At 41.1% G+C, this 26,932-nt stretch overlaps 3 protein-coding genes and 1 long non-coding RNA gene across 4 annotated transcripts in view; 2 read left to right on the forward strand and 2 right to left on the reverse strand.

Annotated features, from left to right (window-relative positions):
• Positions 1-5,587: 5,587 nt before the first annotated feature.
• On the forward strand, positions 5,588-22,897 carry LOC116670974 (uncharacterized). The gene is made up of 3 exons (XR_004327159.1): positions 5,588-5,825; positions 8,930-11,278; positions 22,886-22,897. It is a non-coding gene; the product is annotated as an uncharacterized LOC116670974 (long non-coding RNA).
• twnk (twinkle mtDNA helicase) lies at positions 11,658-17,082 on the reverse strand. Its single transcript, XM_032501735.1, has 7 exons — positions 17,003-17,082; positions 16,082-16,746; positions 14,804-15,506; positions 13,755-13,995; positions 13,552-13,659; positions 13,305-13,446; positions 11,658-12,555 (listed from the first exon to the last, which is right to left on the reverse strand). The coding sequence occupies exons 2-7, from the start codon at positions 16,715-16,717 to the stop codon at positions 12,211-12,213; spliced, it is 2,175 nt and encodes a 724-aa protein (XP_032357626.1). The 5' UTR covers positions 16,718-16,746; positions 17,003-17,082; the 3' UTR covers positions 11,658-12,210.
• mrpl43 (mitochondrial ribosomal protein L43) lies at positions 17,282-19,265 on the forward strand. The gene is made up of 3 exons (XM_032501773.1): positions 17,282-17,545; positions 18,319-18,425; positions 18,916-19,265. The coding sequence occupies exons 1-3, from the start codon at positions 17,415-17,417 to the stop codon at positions 19,131-19,133; spliced, it is 456 nt and encodes a 151-aa protein (XP_032357664.1). The 5' UTR covers positions 17,282-17,414; the 3' UTR covers positions 19,134-19,265.
• The window catches only part of sema4gb (sema domain, immunoglobulin domain (Ig), transmembrane domain (TM) and short cytoplasmic domain, (semaphorin) 4Gb), a 41,186-nt gene continuing 33,963 nt past the window's right edge, over positions 19,710-26,932 (reverse strand). The window contains exon 15 of the mRNA XM_032501734.1: positions 19,710-26,918. Coding sequence (XP_032357625.1) covers positions 25,951-26,918 — 968 coding nt within the window. The 3' untranslated portion in view covers positions 19,710-25,950. The remainder of the gene's footprint in view (positions 26,919-26,932) is intronic.

The following is a 26,932-nucleotide window of genomic DNA, read 5'->3' on the forward strand; positions in this document are numbered from 1 at the left end:
ATAACGGCTACATCCGGTGAAGGATTTCAAAATAAGATAGCCTAATTTGTTCCACCCCTGAAGTGTGAATCAGAATTGAAGAATTGTTATTCGCCACATCCAACTGTACAGTACAATTTAGTGAAATCCAATCTCTGCATTCAACCCATCCTAAGCATTGTGAGCAGTGGACGCCACACATGTCAATCTTGTGGTTGAGGGCCGACCTCTACTGAGCCACAGCTCAGCTTTATTGGCCAAGTATGTGCACACACACAAGGAATTTGACATCGGTTTTTCGTTGCCCACAATGTTACACACAGTTCCAAAAGAAGTGGAAACGGAAATAGACTTTGGCCTACAACTAAGAAAAGGGAAAACAAAACTAAACAAAGATGGGTAAAACAATAAGATGTACAGATGGCCTACTCTTATTATTTACATGAATGGGGTAGACATCATGTTAGAAAATCAACACCTCTCTGAATAAGTTACCACTTAGTCTCGCTTTGCCAGACCTTCCCCAACCCAACATAAATTGGCAAGAAGCCAGCAAGTGTCAATTTCAGAGATGGAGATGTTTAACATAGTTCACCAATTCTGCTTTGGCTATACCTGGCTATAGAACTGAATTAAAAATAGCCTCCTGCAATGTGTTTACAAATCAACCAGTGGCATATACACATGTAATGACTCTATGCAAAAATTGCATAAAATTCTTTTATTTTGAGCGCCAACTCCCTAGCTTCCGGTTTTGTCCTGTGTGTGAGGTGCTTGACTTCTCTCTCTCTCTCTCTCTCTCTCTCTCTCTCTCTCTCTCTCTCTCTCTCTCTCTCTCTCTCTCTCTCTCTCTCTCTCTCTAACACACACATAAATACACACACACACACACACACACACACACACACACACACACACACACACACCATTAGCCTACAAACACCAGTAGTGGCACACTTTTGGACGCAATCTGCCTCACACCAACTGTCACTAAGCCAAAGAACAGTAGGTTAAATAATAAATGAAACACTTTACAAACACCTAAACTATTCATTTCATACAGTATTTCATATGAACATACCATCGGCATTAAAAACACCATAAAGGTATGCTATTAGGACCATTTTAAACATGTATGTCTTTAAAGGGGCTATTTTGACACATTATAATATTTGAGTGTTCTCCAATAATGTTTAAATAATCAGATTGAACCCGTGTGTTTTGGTTGTAAAGGATTACAGAACAAGGCTTACCGTACACTGGTTTGTAATGAACATAAAGTAGCCTAGATTCCCAGCCTGTTCCAGCACAACCGGTTCTTTGCTCTGTATTCTAAATATGTAGAGCGAGGTCATACCTGACTAACCTCAACCCTCTCAGGCAAGCCTTTCTGCTCTAGAGGAGTAAAACAAGGCTATACACAGTCCCACTGAGAGATTTCACTCTGTGGTGGTCAATGTCACCATGTTTGTTTTCCACTGAGGCAAGAAAATGAGATAAGAAGCACACTGATAATAATTAAAATTCCCAGTTTGCTTGGCATTTTTACAGTTGAACTCTCTCTGACTGACTGATCCAACATACCATAAATCCACATACCTGCTATTGTATAGGCTTATTAATAAGAAATCATGCTCCGAATGACAATGTGGATGTTTATCGAGTACAAAGCATAATAATTACAATGTCCACCATCTTAGTTGACGTGTGTTATCATGCTAACGTTATCTCCTAAACACAAAAGTATGGTTGAGGCTGATGGGAATGTCATTAGTTTTGCAAGTATTTGGGTTTAAACCAAAGAATTGGACAAATTAAATGAAATGGGGTCACCAAAGTTATGACAATGCATCCTCTGTGGAGCATGAATGTGTGTACAAAATTGTATGGCAATCTATTCAAAATACTAGTTTATTAGGCTGTTAGCATGGCTAAAAACAGGCGATTATAATCATAATAAAAATCTAGTAAAATAAAAGACACAACTATAAAACCGAATGGAATCAAAACACAAGTGTTTCCAAAGATGGGTTAACCTTTTTCTCACTTTTGAGGCAGTAAATAAACTTTCTGCATGTAAAGCAGCACCTAACATGAGTAGCATACTTCCGTCTAAACACACACCCACTCACGTTTGATAATTAACTTTGTGTGTATGTAGCACATTTCCTAAGTTTTCCTTCATCTTCAAAGAGCTGAACATCATTTGCGAGGAAATTGTATTAAGTGAACAGGGCGGCTTTGTGAGGCTGGTGGAGCTCCAGCAATCAGGCCTGATGGGAATGGAGGAAAATTGTCCCTCACTTATCTGGCCACTAGAGCATTTGGGAAGAGTTGTTACAGTAATTGATAATTATGTGTGGTTTGAATGTAGCGTGTCTGTTGATAATGACTCCCAAATTCAAACCTCTGACTCGGCTCTTTGCTACCCCAGGATATGGAACATCGGGTTCTCGCTGCTGTCTGCTCCTGGCCTGGGCGTGCATGCCCTAAGATGCCTATCATTGCCCAAAGCAGCCAGCATATCTGCAATTATGTTGTGTCGGCTGATAATGACCTCCCCCTCTGTGAGCTAATTTTATTCATAAACATGCCGGATGGAGATAATTGGTGAAAAGTAATTGGACACTGATGCTGCAACTCATTTCACTCAGAAATGGCCCCTAGATCTCTGCTATTTGAGTCCATTTCCTGGATGTGAAACTGCAGTACTCTCCATTATGATACATTAGGTACATAAGTGCAGAGGAAGTTAGGGAAATATATTTTTAAGGTTTTCCCAGGTGCACTGTAATGGGATTTGTGTACTTGGTATTCCCATTTCTGCACTTTGCATTTGATTTAGTACAGTTTTTTCTGTGGAGTACACACCAAGCTCTCTTTGCTTGTGTGTCTTTTTGCATGTTTTTGCATGTTTCTTTCCGTGAGTTATTCAACAGTGTACTTCTCTCAGCATTTTTATTTTTAGTTTGCAGTTAGAAAAACAACACAACTGATGACAATCTTGCAAAGAAACAATTAGGCACTCACACCCACCCACCCACAGCGGTAAGCTCAATAGAGTGTAACTGAAAGTAATGCTCAGCCAAAGCAAATTGCATGAATGACAAGAAGGGGGTACAAGGGGAATGAACCCGAACACACTGCCTGTTTTACCTTGATCTGCTGATCACACACTGTTGAGAGCCCAGGAGAGAAACAAACAACACCATGTATCATGTCCTTTGTGTTCTCTGACCTGCCTCTAAGCCCAGTGACTCAGTAGTAAATTAAAAGGTTTTTACAATAAGAACACCAGACGATTATTCCCACAAGTTGAGGAAAAAAAATATTTACTTAATCAGAAACAGGCATTTTGAGTGATACAACAATGCATGCCTTGTATTCATATGACTAGTTATAATGACAAAATCTCAATGAGCGTCCTATTATTATAGTCTTGCCCGTTACTCCTATCAGTTACAATAATACTGTGGTCAAGCAAGTTAACTTTTACTGAGATCTGCAAACACAACAACATCAATACAAAAGGGCGAGAATCACAAGCAGTCAGACTAACATAAAATAACATGAAATAGCCAACAATTTCTAATCTAAATCTCTTTATTTAACTATATATTTAAAAAGCGAGCTCATCCAAACTGTAATGAGCTTCTTGTCTAACATAATAGTGGGTTATTTTATTTGTTTAAGACAGAGTGGATTATGTAAATGTGCTGTATTTATACAACGCTTTTCTAGTCTTAACGACTACTTAAAGCGCTTTTACATCGTACATTCACATTCACTATTCAACTCGGGGTTCAGTGTCTTGCCCAAGGACACTTCGACATGGGACTGCTAGGCTAGGGATCGAACCACCAACCTTCTGATTGGCAGGCAACCGCTCTACCACTGAGCCACAGCATCTATTATCTATCTGAAACGATCATGAGTGTTGTCTAATGAGTCATTTCAATTCCTCACCAAAGCAAATTTTGACAATTTTGAACCTTTGAAATCCAGCATAAAACACACAATGACGTGACAATGTGTTGTGTTCGAAAATGTAAAGATTCATTCAAAAAAATAACATTTTAAAGAGTACAATGACATTGTCTGACTGGTAATTTAATGATAATTTTGACGGACAGCAGCCATAAACTGTATTTCCATGGCAGTTGCAGAGTCAGTGTTGTAATTAATAACATAACATTAATAACATTAAAGAGTTTGTCCCTCAGATGAACATATGGGTTTTATGCTTCTCCTAATCAAGAAAAAGTTATTGTTATTGTAGATTATGAATATGTCCATATGTGTTGTAATAACTAAACAATCAGTCCACGTGTCCTCTCTTGTCCTCACTAATCTGTAAGAGACAGACGTTGAGCACAAGTGAAGTATTTCTGCAAGTTCAGTTGAAATAGCTTTAAAATTTATAGTCAGAACATGTCACTTGATATGAATGATAACATTTTTTGGCATGGCTCCATGTTGGCTCTGTTGATTTTCTGCAGGAATTCAGTTTCTTTTGTCATTATTGTCCAGAGCTGCGCGCTGCCAAGGACTCCCTCAGCCATCTAATCTGGGTAAACCAGTGCCAAGAAAATTGTTTTGGTTATTTATTGAACAGTGAACTCACTTTGATCCCTATTATCAAATGCTGTCCTTTTGTAATAGAGGAGCTCAATTAAAATATGCAATCATTTCCTGCAGAGTGTGAGAGGAATCGTTAATAGATTGCAACAACAACAAAAACTAATTTCCATCCAACTTTGTTAAGCTGCACAGTATTACAGCTAACAGACAATGGCCTGGAAATGATCACATTCAACATTAGAGGCATGTGCTTGCCCCTATATTTTATTATGTGCACCGCTAGATAATCAGCTTAAATGACCATGCTGATGCTTATGATAATGCTTTAATTAACTGTTGCACTGTCCGACCACTGGCTCTGGTTTTCTGTGCTCAGACTTTCATGAAGCAGACGGTCGGTGTGGGCACACAGTCTGAGAAGATTAGGCAGAAAGGGGCCTTGTTTGAAGGTGGCCATGCAGACGGCTAATGTAAGAGTGAATGGGCATTTTCTTTGGCCAGGCTGTGGAGTATGCCCGGTTGGCTCGGCAAAGCTGTCTCCATCTCCCTTTCTTTATCTTTCTCACTCTCTGAGTGAATTGAAAGAAGAAAGTCTGGTGTGAGGTGCTGGAGCCCTGCCAGGAGCCTCACTTATCCCCAGCGTAGGATGCTAATTCTGACCACTTACTTAAAAGGAATGAGGCCCTCCACTCATTAAAAACGGAGAAAGCTGTCCCTCAAAGCCCCATTTAACATTTAGTTTTCTTAAATTCCCTCCACCTTAGACTCCACTTTCCTGACCACAAACCCACCACTGTAATTATGATTTTATTGTCACCCACACCTGCCCCCTCATTTAGCCTCTGATTTTTTTTGCATTCAGAACCACGGAGTAAGATGGTGCCACCCCTCAGGGCTCTTGAACAGCCTCCACACCAATGGTGCCACGGCAGATTAAGCCCCTCAGCGCTCTCTTTGGTCGGATCTCGGTGTTACATAAACCCCCCCCCGGCACGGTGGTGTGTCTCTCAAAAGCTTTTCCTGTTGTGTTCAAAAGGCAGAGCAAAGCCAGTGGAGCTCCCTGAGACGGCAGGTGTTTACGGGACAGATCTGTCACTGGGGGGTGGTAGTCAGTTCAAGGCCTGTTGCTAATGCTACATGACAGTTTGGCATTTGAGACATGAGCACTGGAGTGACGGAGGAGGATCAGGAAGGCCACGTTTACCAGGAGAGTAATGGCATCTGAAAGGATGCTGCAGCTGGTGTGAGACGGACTACATCTCGATGTGAGTGCATCCAAAAAGCCCAACATGCTGGTTGACATTATTAGATGTTTGTAGGGGAACCACTCTACCTGCCCCCCATTGAGAGGGAAAGCACTGCCGGTATTCACAGAGGGGTCCAGCTCATGTTCAGCACACTCATCTGCACTTCTCTGTGACATCGCAAAGGTCTTTACAGTTCAAAGCCACTAAATGTACTTTGACTCTATTAAGTTGAAACAATTCGTTTTTTTCTAACCATCCCATTTGAAATTAGACAACGCAGTGCCTTTTACCTTCTCAGAAATAACATAATAATAATAATAATAATAATACCACAATCTATGCTAAAGTAACCTGACAAAGCGCCTGACTGTCACCTCACTCACCTGTAAAAGTAAAAATACTCTTATAAAAGTATAAGAGTATTTTTATTTTTATTTGAGTGGTTTAATTTCAGCTGCAGATTAACACACAATAGGGAGTACACGGCAGCAGGATGGTGTGTGTGGGGTTGACTTAATACAAACTACAGTGTGCGTGTGTGTGTGTGTGTGTGTGTGTGTGTGTGTGTGTGTGTGTGTGTGTGTGTGTGTGTGTGTGTGTGTGTGTGTGTGTGTGTGTGTTGATAGTAATGAAAGAACATGTCACCCAGTGCAACAGCATGCCTCGTTGATGTGTTTTTAATCGTTTTTGGACAACAATGGTGCTCTACAGCACTTATGAATACAAAATAAAGTGGTTTTGGAGTCACAGTTTTGGTCTTTTCATTGAATCTTTTGGCAATAAGAAAAATGTAGAACAGTGTTATTCTTTAAGTTTCACATAATGAGTTGAAACAAGAGCCTTCTCCTGCTCTGGGAGCACAGAGGGAAGGATGTGCACTTGGTTATTAATATATACAGAGGCATGTTGGATAATGTGGGTCAAACGTGCAGAGCGCACGTGACTAAGTGACGCAGAGTAAACCCCCCCCCAACCGCCCCCATGTTCTGACATTAAGGGGACGGAGGGGCATCTTGAATCAGCTTTGAGTCTGAAACGGCCTCTGGCCTGTCTGCGAGCGCCGTGGGTCTTCACCATGCTCGGGCTGAAAATACACAAAGCTACAAGGCATGCACTTTGTGTTGCTTTGATAGGAATGCAGTTATTTTTTAACATTTTAGACTGACCATCAATAGAATCATTGTATACGAAACACTGCAATGATCCTGGAAAATGGGTCCCAGCTTCCCACTTTGACGGATAAGAAAAGTAACTGCGCTTGCTTCGAAAGAAGACCCTGCTATGTGACAGACACAGTGGACTGATGAACTTGCTCTACATACTCAGTGTACCCCTCCATGTAGTCCCAGATATTCTTGCCAGCATGTTCTGTCATATTTTCTATTTTAAATGTCAGTCTGGGTCAAGTAATGTTCTCCCTCTGAAGCTGCTAAATTTGGGGTTTATCAAAACAAAATCAAAACTGAGTACCGGGATGTTCAGATAATTCTCAAAGGACTCAAGGTCCACGTACTCTTATGTTCCAAAGCTTTAGACTGTGTCACTCTGTCTTCATCAGCAGATGAGTTTGCTCAGTTGTAATTGGACTGTAGATGTTTAAACCATCCTTTTTTCTGAGCACCTTTTAGGACTTGGAAAGTTGAGCGTGACAGTTCATTCTCGACCTTAGAACCAGCCCCAGTCCCACCTAGTGTACTTGCTTTTCTCCCGAGCTTTCAATCATATTTGGTCCAAGTGTGTTTGTCACATATTGAAAGATAAACATTATTCACTATTTGATAGAGAAGAGGATACTGGTTTATGTGTCATTTCCTTATTGCCTGTCTCTCTTCACTAACTTTTAATTTCAACTTCAACAAAAAAAAAACTATACTATACTTTGGTTTTTGTAGCCTACAAATCAAACAAACAAGATATAACACGTAAAGAGGCTTGTAGAGGTGCTGGTAAACAAATGTTACTTTTCAACAGAGCCAAGCTGTTTTCTCTTTTCCAGAATGTATGCTAAGCTAAGCTAAATCTGCTGGCTGTAGCTTCATATTTACCGTACAGAGAAAAGATTGGTATTTGCTTTTTTTTCTAACTTCCTGCAAGAAAACGAAACAGCGCAATTCCCCAAATGTCTAACTATTCATTCATTTAATAAATAAAAATAAAAAAATTAACCTTCCTCCAAATATACAGCAAAACACTTCTCATGTTTTCTGAGCTGTCTTGCTCTGATCAATATAATACTGTCTATTTGCCGTGTCCAAAAGAAAACACACTGCCATAACCAAGATCAGCTGAAAATACCCTGAACATGATCCTGTCTTGGACGTTGAGTTTAAGTCCCTTTGCAGAGCCAAAGCCCCTGGCTGAATTACTCTGATTGAAGGTCCTGAAATTACCTCCAGACTTGGTCAAATAGTTGGCTTAATGAAGGGCAGCTAATGGGGCAGAGAGCTATGCATGCATGTCATGTATCCATGCGTCCCATCAGTAGCAGTGCTGGGAGCAGCTGGGAGCGGCGAGTTCATTTTCCGTTGATTGTTATGATGTCTTTTTCCTTGTTTGTGGAATCGGTTTATGAAGTAGAAATATTTCTAATACTCGGATTTGATCCTGATGTTTTCAGTGGGTTTTCGGTCAAATACATCACGAGAGAAAGGATTTATCTGCAGCTGAAAGCTCTTTTCTTAGCTTCACATGATTCACGTCCTCCCATATCTTGTAGAGTTTTGATGAAGTGGAATTCTTTTGTTCTCTGCTCAATTTGTTTCCTTCATGATTAAGAGCTGCGTAACTCAAGTTGTTTCATCGCCTCCCCTCTCCAGATGGCAGCTATTTGAATAGGCATGCAAAGCTCTGATCAGCACAGGCCATTCAAAACAAAGACAACAATCTGACGTACACAGCGATTTCAGGATTTAACCCTGTTATATAGTTTCACCACCTGTTTACTCTGGGAAAAGAAATAGAAAAACTAAAGCTATTGTCTTCAGATAATATGGATGAAGCTCAGCAATGCTATAAAGTATGACTGACAGCTTAAGAGTGTAAGGTTCTGTGCAATTGCATTTCTGCATGCATTTGTGTCAAGCTCATTCGTTCCCATTTTTGTGTATTTTCCCTCTTTTAAGGAGTTGGCAGGCGACATCATCTGGGTGCAGTAATGCCTCAGAAACACAAAGAGCCCCATTCAGAGTCCTCAGGAGCAGTATCCCACACCCACACTGTCAAGAGGACACCCAGACCCATCCAGCACACAGCCTGGAGTCATTATGGAAAGCAATGTGTACTTACACAGCAGTAGAACATTCACAGGAAAACATTAAGCAGTGAAGGAACGCTTGAAGAGGAAACAAGAGCAAAAGGATAAAACAAAAACCTGGCGCTCACCACATCTGTCCAGGAGCTGTCTCCCTCCTGCCATCTCAACCACAGTGATTTACGTTCATCAAACATTCACAGGGATTGTTCCCACAGACTACAACAACATCTTCGGCTATCCGAGGGACTCAGGGGGTCCACATAACATGTGTAAAGTGAGAGTGGAGCTTTCCTGGACAGAGATGGAGTCAGCAGAGATCTCAGAGGCAGACAGAGAGGCCCCAGTCTCTGTGAACCTCAAGACAGAGACAAACAATGGAAAAACAATATTAATGGGGAGCGCCACCAAGTTTACACACCAAAGTCATGCTCACAGTTCCTTGGGGAGTTATACTGCATATGTGAAAAAAAGTTGTATAAAGCCTTTGCGGCTGTGCAAGGTCTAATTAAATAAAAAAAAGTGTAGTCACTTGATTCAGCGACTACAAAACACAAAAAGGTTTTTTTAAAAAGATTTATAAAGAAGTGAGCATACCAGACCTCTGCAGCCTGACTAGCATAACATGTAACACACACAAATCTAGAAGCCAACTGTCAGCAGCAGTTACATTATGGGTAAAGACGGCACCAGGTTTTGACAAGAAAGAAAAATGCCTGACATAAAACATTCAATCTCTGGTTCTGTTGCATTGATTTTGATTTTATATGTATCATAAATAAGAAATATGATACAGGTGTATGTCATCTTTGTTTGATGTTTTGTGCTTCTTGCTATGGGCTTGTTTCTGGTGCGAGTTTCTTAATGAGATTCACAAAGTGCAAAGATCCTTAATTTTTGAATGAGTGTGACTCCCTGGGTGAGACAAAATCTACTGAGTGGACGCCAAGGTTGGAAATCATCAAAGACCCTTATATCAAGCACACTGAACCGTTCCCGTTGTGCAATAAATCTGAAATTTTATTTGGCTTCGCAGTGACTGCGATGAAATACGACACTTAGAGCTCCACTACTGCAGCAGCTCACAGCTCAGTACAATGCAGCTTCTCACTTCTGAAAGCTGCTGATTCTTCATGTAATCCCACACCGATGCACTCAAGGCTAGGCAATTGACTCTACCCATGAAATATTCATATGAAGATGTTTTGAAACACATTTGCATTTATTAAGTTACTCCGTCTAAATAATGGAAGGTTTTCAGTGCATTAAAAACCTTTTTAACATATTGTGTAATCTGTCACCTCCTAATTACCAGCGTTTTAAAGATAAATTTAGCACTAAAAGTAAGGAAATATGTGTTTGGTAGATTATTTCTCTGTGGTAACATTATTTTTTGGGCATTTTGGGCCATTATTTCCACAGGACAGATGAAGACATGAAAGAGGAGAGACCCCAAATGTCATTTGTAAGGAACATGCATTTGTGGAATGAGCAGCAGTGCTGAGTCACGGTGCTTGTCATCATTGGCAATCTCAATGAAGAGAGCTAAAGAAATTAAATTCTGCAACCAGCTGCAATCCCATATCTCCACAGTCTGGGACTGAACTCTATCCTCCACGCTCACCCCCAAAGGGCGGGGTTTATCAGCGACGACCTCCAGAATGTGGGAGTGGAGAGGATGGAAGGGCCTACTAGCAGCCCCAACCTCAACCCCTTCAACACTTGTGTGTACTTGTCAGAGTGACCAACACAACCACACTGGCTGACTTGCGACAAATGCTGGTTGAAGAATGGGATGTCATCCCACAGCAGTGTGTGACCAGGCTGGTGACCCGTATGAGGAGGAGGTGCCAGGCTGTGTATGGTTCTTCCACACGCTACTGAGGTGTTTGTGAAATGAATAAATTGTTAAATTATCAATATGTCTTGTTTCTTCAAACTTCAATCATCCAATCCACCAAACACCAGAAGAGTCAATGGCAGAATAAGCTGTTTGGTGTTAGCAGAGAAGATTTGGCCCATTTTTCATGGGCACAACCCACCCAACATTACTCAGGGCTGTTGCTCATCCCACAAATGCATGTTCCTTACAAATGGGGCACCATCTGAAAGGGAACTAAACACTCTTTCCAACGGTATAAGATCTATTGCCGAAAAGCATCGTTACCACAGAGAAATGATCTAACAAACACAAATGTCCTTACTTTTCGTGCTAAGTTTAGTAACACAGGTCAAAAAGACGACAAATATTTCTAATGTTCTTGCTAATCGCCAATTTAACTGACAGATGTATATAAAAAGCAATCACACGCACTACCGTTTGAAGTGTCACCTGAACAGTGCATAATAAATTTTTCTTGCCAATTTGCATGATTGTGCTCTGTCAAGCTGGCAAATATCTCTAAATCCCACACACATCTAGAGTAAATTGTTAAAATAGTCATCGCTGAATCCTACAGGCAAAACTAAATAAAAAACACGTCTGCAGCCAGCTGTGAATAAAGGCAATAATATTTACTGTGGAAGGTAATTCTCATCAGCTTGTTCTGTATAAAGCACACACTGCCCCCTGTTGACCAGATATGAAAACAGACAAAAAGCTGCATCACAAGCATTTTATTTAAAAAAAGTAGCTCCTTTGATAAATCATCATTGTACAAAACGGCCACAATGGTGATATGCATGGGCATATATCATCCTAGCAAACAGTGTGTGTCCATGAAGTACTGTAACATTACCAGGTCTTGGTGTCACAGTATTTTTTTGTGAAATTGAAGGACAGTATTTTATCAACATTTTAAACTGAGAACTCAGTCTTGATATACAGTAGTACTTCCATAGAAAAGCTTAACATGTACTTAACACTTTACCATCATTATTTCACATTCTGGTTGAAACATACCTGTACATACTTTGCTCCTTAGTGAAATAAATGTTTACTAACCTCAAATGATTTTTGGATAAACTCTCATTGTGAAGTACAATCAGTGCTCATTTTTCACTGCTTAAACATACTTAATATTCAGCTTTAGGTGAACCTGTTGTTTTGGACATAAAACTGTCAAACATCTATGGCTTCAAACATTTAAATGTTAATGTGGTAAAACTGACCGACATGATCTATTACTGGTTATGAATTATACTATATTATAGTTACTTCTGTATGCTTTCATTGGCAGTTGCAGGTTTCTTAATGGTCCGTGGAGTCTTTGTTGTTTTGGCCACTTTCTCTGCCTTCTCTTTTTTAACCTCTTCCTTCTTCACCACCACCTCGCTCCCCTCCACCTCCTCATTTTCTGGCTTGGCGGTGACCTTCCTCAGCTTGTGCTTGCCCTTGATGGGAGCTGCAAAAGTGAGCGACGACTTGATGAAATCCAGAGGGAAAATGCCCACGTCTCCGTCGAAACGGTTCTTGGTGACCTGCAGGGACCTGCGGCCGGGGCACGTCACCAGCTTCTTCTCCTGCAGAATGAGGACGTTGTCGGCTTCTTGGCTGGCCTGGGAGGGGTTAAAGGTTAAGATGTGTCTGGAGTTATGTCCCATTCGTGGCGCTTTGTAAAGAGGGTAAGAACATGTGTATTTTCATCATAACGTCAAGTTGTTTGTAGCTACAGAAATAGCACGACACTCATGAGCAAGTTGACGAAATGAAAGCCAAAATAGAAAAAAATGGTAAATGAGTTAGGACTGTAGAATTAATTGAATTTCAATTTCAATTTTGGGTCCCAACAATCACCAAAATAGTATAATCAAGAAAAAAACTATTATTTTGCTGTGTTCTGTTTTGCAAGAACACTCTTATTTTGTCTTTTGTTCTCAATGACGCGCATGCGCACATCCGCCCCCCCCCCCAAGTCATAAAATCTCTCAGCAGTCAGAGGAGCAAGTTGTGTGCATCCACTCAGCGCAAATCTCTATTAGTATGTATTATCTTGTCTTGTTTTGCCCCTTGCTTTTTTACTTTCCATCCTATTGTTCATTTATTTTTCTTTTGTATATGATACATATATTAAAAATTGCACATTTCCATTTTACTTAACTTTGTTTTGTTCATTACATTTGTTTTGTCATCTTTAAAAGACAAAGTGTACTAAATTGCAAGTAAAATTATGAGACTGATTTCATTATTTGATTCATATACCTACACAGTTCTCACTGAAACATGATTACAAGTTTAATAAAACTACAATCTGCTCAATTAGCTGCACAGTTTTGTTTGAGATAGGTGAGACATTCCTCTGTCTTACCTTTGCCGAACCAAAGATGGATGCGGTTTGCAGTTCTCGGTCATCCTCCTCTTTCCTGGGGTGAATGACCAAAGTGACATGGCAGCTGCTGTTGGTGGCAAACTTCCTGAATGCTCCAATAATGTGGTCCTGGACAGCAAACCTGGAACAGGAAACACAATTTCCATGTGTGTGGAAGATGCACAAGTATTGTGCATGAAGAACATTGGTAGATGATAGAATTTGTTATAACGTAACTCTTACTCACTTGTCTACTGAGAGGTTTTCCTGCCCCATCATGAACTGCAGGTTGTCGATGATGATGTGGTTGATGTCATACAGGTAGACAGCATGTTGCATAGTGTCCAGCACTGTCCTATAAAAAAGGTTGAAAAGAAACACTCAGTGAAAATAAGCACTTTTATTAAAAAGAAAGAAGCCTGTGTCCATTGAAACAATGATGAGACTAACTTGATGTTCTGCTGCCCGTGGAAAGTCATAAAGTAGAGCGGCAGCTCTTCAAACTTGTCTGCCCAGAAGTCATACTGCTCGAGGTTTTCCTCCAGCCTCTGCATGGCAAACTGCGTCAGCATGATCTTTGCCAGACGCACGTTGTTGATCTCAAAGCTACCCCACAACGTGTTGACGCCCTGCATGCAAAGGTCCAGGGCAACCTCACTAATAAAGGTGGTCTTCCCGCTGCCAGTAGGACCTAGTAAACATAGAGGTGTACAGATTAAGACTAATAGATATTTGATTGTAAAACAAGTGGATAAGCGATAATGAAACGGATATTGATGACGTGTACCAGTATTTACAACTCAAATTCAAACTCAACATGTCCAAAAGATGTGTACACAAACCGAAATATATTCTCTTTTTTTGGACAGGTTGATTAAAAAATAAACCTTGATCTTTGTGTGTGTGCACGTTGTAAGTCCTATTCTTTCCAATTTGTGATCCATAGAGCTGACCCATAAAGAGGCTAGTTCCAAAATTAAAAACACAGAATTGGAACCTGCTATTACTTACAAAGTGATTGCTAAAGCTGCATTTCTTGTTCATTGAAACAAGCTGAAAACACAACTTGACTTTGTATCACCTAATTATCATATTATCACATTATTTCTTCCCCAGGCAGCTACTCGCCACTAACTTGGTCTCTCTGATGTATGGTAATGTGCGGGAAGTGTTTTTCAGAGCTTTTTTAACAGAAACCTGATCCCTGCGGTAGAGTTAATGGATCAGAAAAGCAAATCAATGGGAGCAACTGCAGTTTTAGGAGATCATTTTTTGTGGGTTAGTCACTACTTAATATCTTTCACATTAAATATTTGATTGACTGTTAATATGTATTATATATATTGTAACAGCTTTAACGTTTATGATGCTATAGAAGGGCATGTTTACATCAGTAATAATGAAACAAGTATTAATCAGCACTATATATTTGAATTATGATTACCTTAAAAAACACAGAGAAATTACCTGATGGGGCCTTAAAAAATAATGTTTTCTACCTGTGAAAACGGTCAGCTCCCCCTTGCGGTGTCCCTTCAGGATCCTGTTGAGCTCCTGAAATCTCGCCCACTTCACTCCAGCCACCTGCTCTGTGTTCACCAGCTCCCCATACACGTCCTCTCTGAGCTGCTTGAAGGACACTATGGACTTATGGGCCGCTGGGATGGAGGATTTGATGATGTGGCTGAAGTTTTTCCCCTGGGCCAGCGCCTCCACGGCACACGGGCGGTACTCCCCTGGCCGCACCAGCGAGCAGCGCCTCAGACCCAGCTTGCGTGAAAAAATCTTTGATGCCTCCCAGGAGCGAATGTCCCCTCCCAGCCACAGTGTCACCCGATTGAACTGCTCCAGGTAAGGCAGCAGGATGGGTGGAAGGCAGCTGACCCCACGTGGAAGAGCCACGCTGGGGAGTCCTGTGGCCTGGCTCACAGCCAGAGTGTCCAGCTCATGTCCAGTCAGCACCACCTCCGCATCCATACGGCCCACCAGGGGGAGGCCAAACAGGTTGTAGTAAGAATTAGACTTTGGAACTGTAGCTTCATTATAAGTAACTTTGTCTGTGTCTGTGCTTTGGGCAGAGAGAAGCTTCACCCCCTTTAAGGAGGAGTCAGGTCCCCCAAACCAGGGGAACACCAGACTCTTGGTAGGCTTAAAAAGCCTCACGCCAAACTTCTTGAGTGTTGCATTAGAGACCTTTGTGATCTGAAACAAAACATTGACAAAGCTCATTGTCATTGGAAAATAGTCCTGAGATGTTATTTAAATCCCTGCCGTGTGAATTCATTTTTGATAATCAGTTCAAAGCCTCAAATCTAAAATACTACATTTTAAATTATTAACCATGTGTCAGTATGTTTATTATATTATGTATTTGTCTTTAAACTCTTTCTTGTCAGTCTTTTGATGCATTAACTAGTGTTTTACCTAATTTTAAATTACATGCATTTAGCAACAGTTACAGATACAATAGCCTTACTACGTGTGAGAAATAATCGACTCTACACATTAAAAGATGGACAAAATATTTTCATTTAAATTATGGAAATTGGGGCTTGTGTGCTTCTTCCACCTTTATCTTCTTCACATATCTCATTTCATGAATAACTATAAGCTTATTTTGTAGAGCAAGCAGTATATAGCCTAACTTTACTTTTCCTGCTTTTCAATGATTGTGATGAAGATGTGATGGTCTCTGTAGTTCCTTTGATTATTTTGACTTCTTAAATGAATAAAAAAAAACATGCAATCACTCATGTTCAATTTACACTCAACATTACCTGGAACATGGTTTTAATCAGCTGAACCTCATCCTCAGGGAGGTCAGTGAAGGGCACAGAGCTGGACCAGATCCTCTGCACTTCCCTCAGCTCTCTCTCCCTCTCCTCCTGCTCCTCCAAACTCTCTGGGTACCCCAGCAGCACATGAGGGCTGAGGAAGTCCTGCTCCTCCTTCTGCATCACCTCCAGGCAGTCCTGGAGATCCTCCCAGCTCCCACCCACCAGTGTGTCTTTACACAGAAACTGTCCGGTGGTTTTGTCAATGAACAAGGAGAAGCTGTCCCTCCGGGCAGTCGGATCCACAAAGATGCTGGGGATGTGGAAGCAGCTGTAGCCATCGTGGAAGGGAACGTCTTTGGAGCGCAGATACTGTTTGATCTCTGTGACTGTGATGGGGCTCACAGGAAACTCTACAGTAGAATTGGCATCCTTTTTATAAGCCCTGGTCCACCTGGGTGTCAGGTAGTCTTGGTAGTAGCTTTTCCCAAGAAGGTCTAAACCACATGGAGGTCTGTGAAGGAGCCTTTGAGTGAGAAGTCTCACACTGAGGGACCTTAAGTGTTTTTGATGGAGATTCTTTGGGGCTGCCACCTGCAAGAGACAGGTGCTGCCCCTCAGCAACAAGCTCCTCCACATTACCTAGTTATCTGGTTAGGGCATTGAACCTGCGACAGACACGACAAGAGGAAGAAACATCAAGTAACACACTGCAAAGCTACAGAGACATGTCTTCTTGCATGACCTATGCGAGTGTTTATCAAAGACAGCACAGACAGGGAGGCAGAAAGCCGTCATTTTACATCAAACGGACATTAACTGTACAAGAAAATTAGCCTGAATGTGCGTGACTTAGCCGTAACTAAAAAATATAAGGTTTATTTTTAAGTTAATTCAAGAACAAACACACAAAATGCAGCTCACTGGGTCGGTTGCTTGCCCTCATTTTCCTCCATGCTCCTCTCAACCCGGGCTTTTCGGTGCGTTTTCAAAACAAGTCCGTGTGAAACATACAGGGAAAGGTACCGAAGTGGGTTCATATGTCTACGCTAGCTACATTACTAATTTCAAGTATTTCGAATATAAGTGTATAAAATGTGTCTTTTAAAATGATTACAATTTTGATGTGTTAATGGGAGAGGTTTTATTATGAAGTCTTGTTTTCTGTGACGTGCCATGTTACATGTTTCACCCCGGAACATATCGACGGAACGCAGTATGTACGTGCCCGTCAAGTCGTCCTCTATGAATGTTGCTGCTAGCTAACGTTGTTTTGTGCCCCGGGGTTTCTAACGTCCTTGTATGTATTAATTAACCGTTAATTGACCGTAAAACGATGACAGCCAGAGGGACACCGAGTCGCTTCCTTCAGAGCGTCCTGCAGAACGGTCTCGGTCGGTACGTCTGCCAGCTCAAACGCGTCTCCATCATCTTCTCCAAAAATGCACAGAGCTCATTGGGAGTCAGGTAAACAAACGCTTTAGCTACATAAAGATACTTTAAAATAAAAAAAATATATTATTTATAAGTGAAGTGAAGTGAAAGCCTTCACGTTACATTTCAACAGTATTACATTAGGTAAACGTATTTAACGTATCAAAAGTAAAAGTACCTGGCTATGCTGAAAAATGTAGCCTACCGTGTTTGTCAAGGTACTTTTTTGTTGATCATATCGTCAAAGTCTTTATTTGCCAAGTAACTATTATTGTCATAGAAATGTATGCACTACAGTATTGTTGCTCTAAAATGTGTTGGATTTGAAACTGTACAGGTTGTGGTAAGTTTTATTTCATTGAAAAATGTACCATTGCAAGTGATAGGGCTGGGCGATATGGAGAAAAATTAAACGATATTTTTGACTAAATACCTCGATATCGATACCTCAACGATATTGTAGTGTTATGTTAATGTTTACACAATGAGATTTTTGAAAAATAATCATCAGTAATGTAAATATAATGACTAAGTGGGTAAAGGCAAATAACAGAACAGTTACAACGGTCTGCTAAGTTCAGAAAATGTCATCACTTTACTGTAATTCAGCCTTTAAAACCAGGAAAAGACACCACTTATGCCATTTTACGATACCCAAAATCGAAGATGACATCTTGTCTCATATCACAATATCAATATAATATCGATATTTTGTCACACTGGGAATTGATATTGCATATAAGTGACACAGACTACCATAGACGGAGTGAGTACAGCATCACTTCTTCTTCCCTTTTTTTTTTCAGGGAGTTCATTGAAGAGGGAGTGGTGGATTATGCCAAGAAGAACCCTGCAACTGTCGTGTACGTGTCTCCTCAGTCATGCAGGATACCCAAAATAGTTGCAGAATACTGTAAGTACCTTGTGTTTTAAAGGCAAAACTGTCTAATTCTAAATTTTCTTTCCTCATTATGGCACATTCTTTATATGTATAAAAAAAGGGGTTGTTGTGTGTTAGGTACTGTGATTTTCTTGAAGGTTTCTGGAAAAGAACAATGTAATATGGTAAAAACCACAGGGAAAATTGACACTAAGTTCTAAGGTATGTTGTATAAGTTAAGCTTGTTGTGTTGAGTTATAAGAAACATTAAAAGTGAACTACATTAAAGTAGCCGTGTGAATATATGTTACTACTTCTAGATACTGTAGGGGGCAGAATAACACACATTTTTGAGACCTCTATGTAGGTTGAAGTTGAATGCCATTGGGGGTTTCAAACTGTTAACAATAGTTTAACAGAGAATTTGATGTTCTTGTTGACACTGTTACATTTCATACTAGAGAAGATGTCTCTTATAAAGTGACTCATACTTATTATTATTTCCTCTTTTTCCTTCCTGCAGTAAACGGTAACGTGAGGGAAGAAATCGTCACCAGCAAAACGTCTCCGCAGATATCTGAGCTTTTGACCAAGCTGACTAATCAGTCGGGCCTGGACATCATACGCATCCGCAAGCCCTTCCACACAAACAACCCCAGTATCCAGGGCCAGTGGCACCCGTTCACCAACCGGCCCCCGTCCATCGGCCCCATCAGACCACAGAAACAGGACGCTGAATAAGGACTATCCAAAGTTTTAAGTCAAATTTGTTGCTTAATTCCAGATTGTTCTTGCAAGATATGTCAATTTTTCTTAAGCTGTTCAAGTGTGTGTGATCTGAATTAAATCACAGGTCAGGTATGGTTGCAGCAATTTTCCAGTGTATTTGTTGGATGTTTCTATAGAAGACCCCACTATCTATTGACTGAATATTTTTCAACATGCTCTTCTGTTTGTTGGTGGCAGCAAAGCCACTTGAGCTGTGCAAAGAAGTGCACACATTACCAGCTCTGAATGTCACATTTGAATAGACTTTAATTCTCAGACTCTTGACTTTTATTAAAAAGCAGATGACAGTTTTTAATGTTGAGGTTATTGAAAGATACACTGAAGTAACTTTCAGCACTTTGGAGCAGATGGAACTTTGTATGAAATAAAAGAAAAAAATGGTTGTGCAAATGCTGCCATTTAAATTTATACATTCTTTTAAAGTTGAAGATCAACAGAGCAAAACTGATTGCAGCTGTGCGGTCTGCTTCGTTAAGTCTGAATGACTGATTTAACTGTCCTTAAAATACTTCACAGACAAGACGCATATGAGAAGTACACACTTTTTTTATTTGAATGACATGGGGGTGGGGTGTACATGTTTTTACAGATCTAATACTGATAAGGTTTGAGGGTTTCTTCCATGTACAACCTTAACGATCCAGAGCTTAAATGAACATGACAGATGGTTGTGTGATAGCTTGAGGGACAAGTCCTAACCTTCAGCAGCACAGAGCTGTCCTCTGCGTCAGCTGTAAGAGGAACACAAAGCTCCTCCAGTGGGTGATTTGTTCATATTTACCAGGACGGATGTTGGCAAGACTCCTCACTGCTTTCTTTTCTGTTCTCACTCTGAATTCATCATTTTTGACTGCACATGGCGCACAGCTTGACCCTTGCTCTTTTTCCATAAATGACCTTGTCGTTCTTCTTAACAAAAGTTCCTTACAATAAAGTCCAAGTCATCAGATGAATACAAAAACAAAATACAAAAAGCATAACATGAAAGGTGCCCATAGGATAGATTGCTTGTTTCTGTTGATGGATGGATACTAGTCTGCTGACATAAATAGCTCTGGCTGCAGGAAATGGTTTGGCTATCTGGGAAAAAATGATGTAGAATGGGAGCGTGAGATGACTGCTGAGGATGGTGATGAGTGTGAGACAGTGGAGCCGAGCTCTGCAGTGCTGATTTCACTTATTTACTCCCAAATAGTTGCATTTTTGATTTAAAAAAAAAAATGTGGAAGCCCCTTTCCTATTAAATTACCCAGTACTGCTCAGCCAATACATCTGTTAAATTCGAATTAACTGTAAACATATATCACCAAAGTTAGGTCAAACCAAACAGTTTAGCCTGTTTTAAAGGAAGGAAAGGAATTCAAGCATAATTGGCTGATGATGTGTTTTCTGTTGTTTCATGCTCACTTCCTGCATTTTAATTTATCCATCGCACCAATTACAGATATCAGGGCCACTTTGCTCTTATCACACCCGCTCTCCCCAATGGAAACTGGCACAGCTAGGACATTAAAGGCTCTAAATAAAGATGCTGTTGCTAAGTTACTGCCTTGAACACTGCTCTGAAAATGGCCAGAGGTTTATTATACCTCTGCTCTGTGTCAGAGTTGCATATGTAGTGTATGTAAATGACTGGGATCACGTGGGCTCCATTCCCACTGGAGGACAGTGGCCTTGCTGCTTGCCACAAGTTAAAAACAAGAGAGTGTTATGGTGCCATGAGACTAGGATTAGGCATGTTTTGCATGTCATTTCCTGTTTTCCCCTCAGGGCTGTTGACACTGACATTTTTTTCACCAAACTGAGCATAATGCAACGTGTTCTTATCTGCATCTAAAGCAAGTGTAAATGTAATGGACTCAAGTAAATTAGACATGAGAAAAAATATAAGAAAAGTCCTTTCTGCAACAGCTCAGGTGGCTAAACTAGCTTACAAGAAGCAAAGATGTCCCTTCAGCCAGGAGACCACATAGATACGTTCATTATCTAACAAAAAAATCATGTCACAGTTTACAAAAGCATATTACAGGACTTTTAACTAAAGCACTGTGTGAATGTGAACCACTTTCTTTGGCCAACATAGGCAAATAATCAACATAAAATATACAGTATCTTGCATAATGATGCACCGGGATGTACTTGCTCTACTGTTGGTTATGTGTACAGAAACAAGCTGACTGTAAAACTTGTAGCCAATATGTTATTAAAATCTATTTTAAAAGTCTATAATATAGTATACAGTGCAGAGCCAGTGTCTATAAATAGATTGTCCTTAAGTGAGAATGAAGCAGCGACGTTCGCAGATTCAGAGGAAGCTTCCGACATGTTAACGTTTGTCCACAACTTGATGAGAGAACTTTATTCTGACAGCTTTTATACAATACAGGTAAAGTAACATGTTGAACTCAGTCGAAATGTTAAACTTGTAAGAAAATGTAACCTAACAAGAACATTTCTACGTCGCCGTAAATGTGTGACTTTATAATCTTAGAGAATATTCAAGTTTTTTTCTCTTAAATTTGTTATATTCTTTACTGGTAAATGTACCACTTTGATCTAAGAGTACGTCCCCAAAAAACCTTGTACATTAACAACTTTATTCTCAGAAATTGAGAGTTTTTTCTCTGAATATTACCCCCCTGCCCTGGCAAAAAAATGGCCCTAGAATGGCTGAGAAAACCTTCCTCTCCTGGTCAATCTTATTGAGCACTATTAGCATATTGTAATTTAAGGACACTGAATAATACTCAGTCTGTCTGATTCCTATGTGAAATGTGTGTAAACGTTCTCACGAATAAAAATGCCATGCTCCTGTGTAGCTCACCTGTTAGAGCAGGCGCCCATATACAGAGGTTTACTCCTCGACGTAGTGGCCGCAGGTTCGACTCCACTTGTGGCCCTTTGCTGCATGCCATTCCCCCTCTCTCCCCTACGATGTCTTTAGCTGTCCTAAATAAATAAAGGCCTAAAAATGCCCAAAAATAATAATAATAATATCAGCTAAAAATATGACAGTAGCATTGACAGTATATCGAGAATTCTTTGAAAAACGGTTCTAATTGAATAGGGGCCATCTCAGAAGGGTCCTTCAGACGGATAGAGAGAGTGTGAATGTGAGCAGAGAGAGTATTAGATGATACTGGCATGCAGAGGGGAGGAGATGGGAAAGAGGCAGTAGAGAGAGAGACAGGGGAGGAATGAAGATGAGAAAGAAAACAAGTTAAAAGGTTAAAAAGGTTGAAAACAAAAGCAAAGTAGCTTCTGCCAACACGTCCATTTGTCCTCAACTGTTCTCTGCATGGCTGGCCAGGACACACAGGTCAGGTCGAATCGCAGAACATTTATAACACATCTAAATATGTAACTGCAGGAGATATTAAATGATAAGGTGTGGGAAAGTTTGGCCGATATAATTAACTGACAAAAGTTCAATCTTGTCTAAATTCAATCTACAGCCACACATGTGAAAGGGAGTGGGAGATGTGGGTTTGATTCCCACTGCGATACATCAACCAATGTGTCCCTGAGCAAGACACTTAACCCCTAGTTGCTCCAGAAGCGTGCATCCTCTGACATATATAACAATTTTAATTCGCTTTGGATGAAAGCGTCAGCTAAATGACATGTAATGTAATGTAAATAATATCCATATTTGGATTTGTCCATGAGGACAAACAGAAACTGTGAAAGTGGACAGCCAAGAGGAAATTATTTAGAAAAATTGTTATTGGAGCACACAAAGGCATATGGTGAGGAATATAGCAATGGAGTAAATCCAATCCAAAAAAACGTATTGTAACAAACAGTGAAAAAAAATTCTTAAGTCCTGAAAAAAAAGATCTATTTTTGATCAATTACATCTGATATGGAAGAACAGACTCTAAGCAAAAGGCTAACACTTGGGCTTATAAATAGTCTGCTTTTAGTAAAGAGACAAGCCTATAACTACTGAGACTGAGGCATGGCATAACGTCATGAGATTGCCGGACTGAAAAGAATCAGCAAACATAATAAGTAGAAAAGGGGTTAAAGTTTCAGCATGCTTATTAAAACAATGTGTCGTCCTTGTCTAAAGGTGAATGACCCAAATGCTTGCTGTCACAGAGAGGGGCATGCTAAGACTAACAACAATATTCATAGTGTTGCACTCAGATGTGCACACAAAAAAATGTTGGGCAAAGCATGAAAAAAAAGAGCCTTATACACAAGCAGGAAAGCCCTTATTTGAATCATATTGAGGCCTTTGGTCAGACAGAATTTCTTCTATTTAAGCCAGGACATTTATCCGTCTGCATAGACTGCATTTCCTGGACTGTATATTCTCAGAATAAAGTGGCTTACAAGGCAGATAAGAGTCAACAGAAAACCTGCAAGTGCAAAATAGCTGCTGCCTCCTTGTATCATCTTCTGTTTCCTGCATCGCTAACCAGGACACTTAGGTCAAATGTTTTCTGTCTGCTTCTATCTGCACAGACAACAGCGCTCTATGCAAACAGACAAGAAGCCCCTGTCCTCTCTTTGTGGTGGCAAGCCAAGTACCCCTGTTACCGTCAGCGACGCTCTGACAGATGCACCGTAGAGGGCTGCTGCTGAGCCACCGCTACAAGAGCTGATTCGACACTTTACTGGAAAGTGACACATTTACAAACTACTCAAAGATTCATTTCAGTCCCTCTAAGTTATACATGTGCTATTTAATCATAGTCACCTTGCCAAGGAAATACTGTAGGCTCTGCAGTTCTTGTTGTTTTGGCATTGCTCTGATGTCAGGTAAACACTGAGCATGCTTTTGTGGGTTGCATGTGTGAAGGTCTTCCTAGACCAATTCAATCGCCACCAGCAGCTTTTTCACAGCAGAGGACACGTTTAAGAAGTAGATGAAAAACTTTTTTGCCTCTATGTAAAATCCTTTTGAAAGAATCTAGTGTTGGTATGAAACTCATGCAACATCTTGAAGATGTGATGAATGAATGTACAAAAACGGGGCTTCAGTCTGAAAAAGACAAAGTATATCTATGTTTAGCTGTATAAATATAAAACGGCAAATAAGAATTTTCTTTACAGCATCTCGACCGTTTGTTTTCAGCGTGCGTTGTGTATTCCCCACAGCCTTCTGGGCCCTCAAGCCAGTCTGTGGTCTTCAGTGAATTCAATCAATCCGACCACAAACTGACTGCATTTTAATGGTCTTGAATCGACTAATTAAGCTGCCTTGCATACAGCTGTGTCTATTTCCCTCCACAGCTCCTGTCACTGGCACTGACAGAACAAACTGCTTCTCACATCTGAAACAGTGATGCAATTACAGTATCCTAATTTACATAAGGGCAGGAGAAATGACGAAAGAGTGGTTTAAAAAATAAAATTAAAATGATTTGTTTTACCACATGAGCTCTCGTTTCCTCTAACACCTTCTTAAAGTGATACCCCCATAAAATCTATCTCTTTAGTATCAAGAAGGAGCCACCCTCGGGCTTGAAGGGCTGCTGTAAAACAAGTAGTTTGCTCCTTCAAAGAGAACAAAAGCTTGTATTCAGATTGAATTCATAACAATTATTTGGGTTAAACATCATTTATGAAGCAAAAACTGTCAAACACTTGTTGGTTCCAGCTTCTCAATTGCGAGGATTTGCTGTTTTCCTCTGTTTAATATCATTTCAAATAGTATATTTTGGGGATTTCAGATGTTGGTCAAGAATGTGATGTGCATTCTTCACTATTTCCTTTGGCTAAAAAATAAATTGAAAAAAGTTAGTTGCAGCCTTAAAATGGATTCCTATTTGGACACGTTTTCACTGTTAAAAAACAATCTTAAACCATTCTTGTAACATAGTCATGTATTTGTTAAATGCATGAGCTTGTTTAAAAAATGTTAAGTGGTCCTTCAGTTGGGTAGGTAAGGGGATTTGTAGGAGGAGACTGGATGGTCAGCTCACACGGAATGGGGGAGAGAAGTGTACATGTCCTTATTAGCCACTGATGCGAGACACCTGGAGATGGGATGCCACCCAATTCATCCTGGATGCATATTTTTTGTCCACAAAAGAACCCCAAACTGCCAAAATTCGCCCAAACCCAGAGGAGGCTAAGCAGCTGAAACAGTCTACTATCTACTACTATCACCATCAGCCTCATGGAAGGCATGGGTGATACAGAGTCATCTCCTGCGATTACGGGGTCAGTCAAACTTGTTCTCCCCCAGACCATGGATCAGGAACATCCTAACATCAGACTTGCAACACGCAGGGAATGGCTCTCAGTGTGGGCATGGTGGGTGAAAGGTAGTTTCCTACTGTAGCCGAACGCAACAATGCACAAAAGATAGATTTTGGGTGGAGTATCACTTTCTGCTCCATTGAGGGCTAATATTACATGGCATTAAAAACTTCCTGAACACTCCCACAGTCTCATAAATACGAGATCACCTCCTGGCTGGCCGGATTTTGCACTTCTGCGCTTTTGTATCATCTAACCACCATCGTTCAATTACCATTGTGTAATTTTGTAACTGCCTATGGCCAAATTTTTCACAGCTCCACTTTTTGAATAGCAATCTCTGGTTAGTGTTGTTCATTGTTGAAGTGAAATCATGGGCCATTTGTCATGGGAGACACTGGAGGCTACACACGTCAGATCAGGTGAGGACAGGACCTGCAGGTACTCTGACACTGGGTAAATAACAGCAGCGTTTGAGACAGTCAGTTCTTCCCACAACTACGGGTCACAGTTGGGGTGAAAATAAATAACAACAAGGACTGAGAGGGACGTCCTAGATGGAGCTCTCATCAGGCTGCAGGTCCAGCTGTGTGTGTTTCCGCTGCTCCAGGATCCTGTTGAGCTCTTCTGTGAAGGAGTGGTAGAGCGGCGACATGCCCTCGTGGTCGGCCTGCCTCAGCAGCACGTAGCTGTTCCCATTCATCTTCCTCAGCACGCTGGGCAGAGTGGCAGACAGCCCGTTGGTGTAGTCCGTGTTGGGCAGAGGAGGTGGCATAGGTAGAGGAGGGGCTGGAGGAGGTGTTTTGCATGGAGAGAACTGGCCCTCACCTGGAACTATCTGGAGGAATCCATCACCGATGTCCCCAAAAGTTGTCATTGAGATGGAGCGACGACCCTGGCGGCCATTGCAGTGGCTGGAGATGGTTCTAAGTTCGAGATGGGAGCTCCTTTTTCTCTCAGAGCCACCCAGGACCTGCAGCCCCTGCTGGGAGAACTTTCGGTTCTGAGAGACCCGTCTGGTGCAGAAGCTCACATAAAGCAGCACCACAGTCAACACCAAGCAAAGCCCTCCGAGAACCGCCACCAGGGAAATGTACACGGCCTCCATGTGTCTGTAGGTCTGGAACTCAGCTCCCGGAGGCAGTGGGGCAGGTGGTGAGGGCAAAGGCTGTTCAGTGGGGCTGCTGGTGGGTAAAACAGTCGGGCTGAAAACTGTCGTGGGGTTAGTTGTGGCTGTGGTCTCCACGGGGAAGTACGCGTCCGTGTGCACCCTGACTGTGTAAAGATAAACCAGGACTGAGACGGAGTTCTCCATGGCAAAGCAGCGATAAGACCCGCTCTGCTGGGCACGAGCTCCGATTATGAGGAGGCCATCTGTGCCGATGCGGTAGCCCGAATTGAGGCCGTATCCTTGGAGTTCTTTGCCGTTTAGCGTCCAGCGTGGAGTTGCCAGGTTGGAGCGCAGCTCGCATTGAAGTAGCACGTCATCACCAGACATCACAGAACGCCGCCGATGAACCACTGAGCAACAGAGA

The sequence above is a fragment of the Etheostoma spectabile genome, chromosome 21 (genome assembly GCF_008692095.1).
Source record: "Etheostoma spectabile isolate EspeVRDwgs_2016 chromosome 21, UIUC_Espe_1.0, whole genome shotgun sequence".
Lineage (NCBI taxonomy): Eukaryota > Metazoa > Chordata > Actinopteri > Perciformes > Percidae > Etheostoma > Etheostoma spectabile.

Excerpts from the sequence above, each read along its gene's own strand:
- mrpl43 (XM_032501773.1), top strand. The coding sequence starts at position 17,415 with ATGACAGCCAGAGGGACACCGAGTCGCTTCCTTCAGAGCGTCCTGCAG. Across the intron at positions 17,546-18,318 it reads CAGAGCTCATTGGGAGTCAG|GGAGTTCATTGAAGAGGGAG; the intron begins GTAAACAAACGC and ends TTTTTTTTTCAG. Across the intron at positions 18,426-18,915 it reads CAAAATAGTTGCAGAATACT|TAAACGGTAACGTGAGGGAA; the intron begins GTAAGTACCTTG and ends TCCTTCCTGCAG.
- twnk (XM_032501735.1), bottom strand. The coding sequence starts at position 16,717 with ATGTGGAGGAGCTTGTTGCTGAGGGGCAGCACCTGTCTCTTGCAGGTG. Across the intron at positions 13,660-13,754 it reads CACGGGCAGCAGAACATCAA|GACAGTGCTGGACACTATGC; the intron begins GTTAGTCTCATC and ends CCTTTTTTATAG. Across the intron at positions 13,447-13,551 it reads GAAAACCTCTCAGTAGACAA|GTTTGCTGTCCAGGACCACA; the intron begins GTGAGTAAGAGT and ends TTCCTGTTCCAG.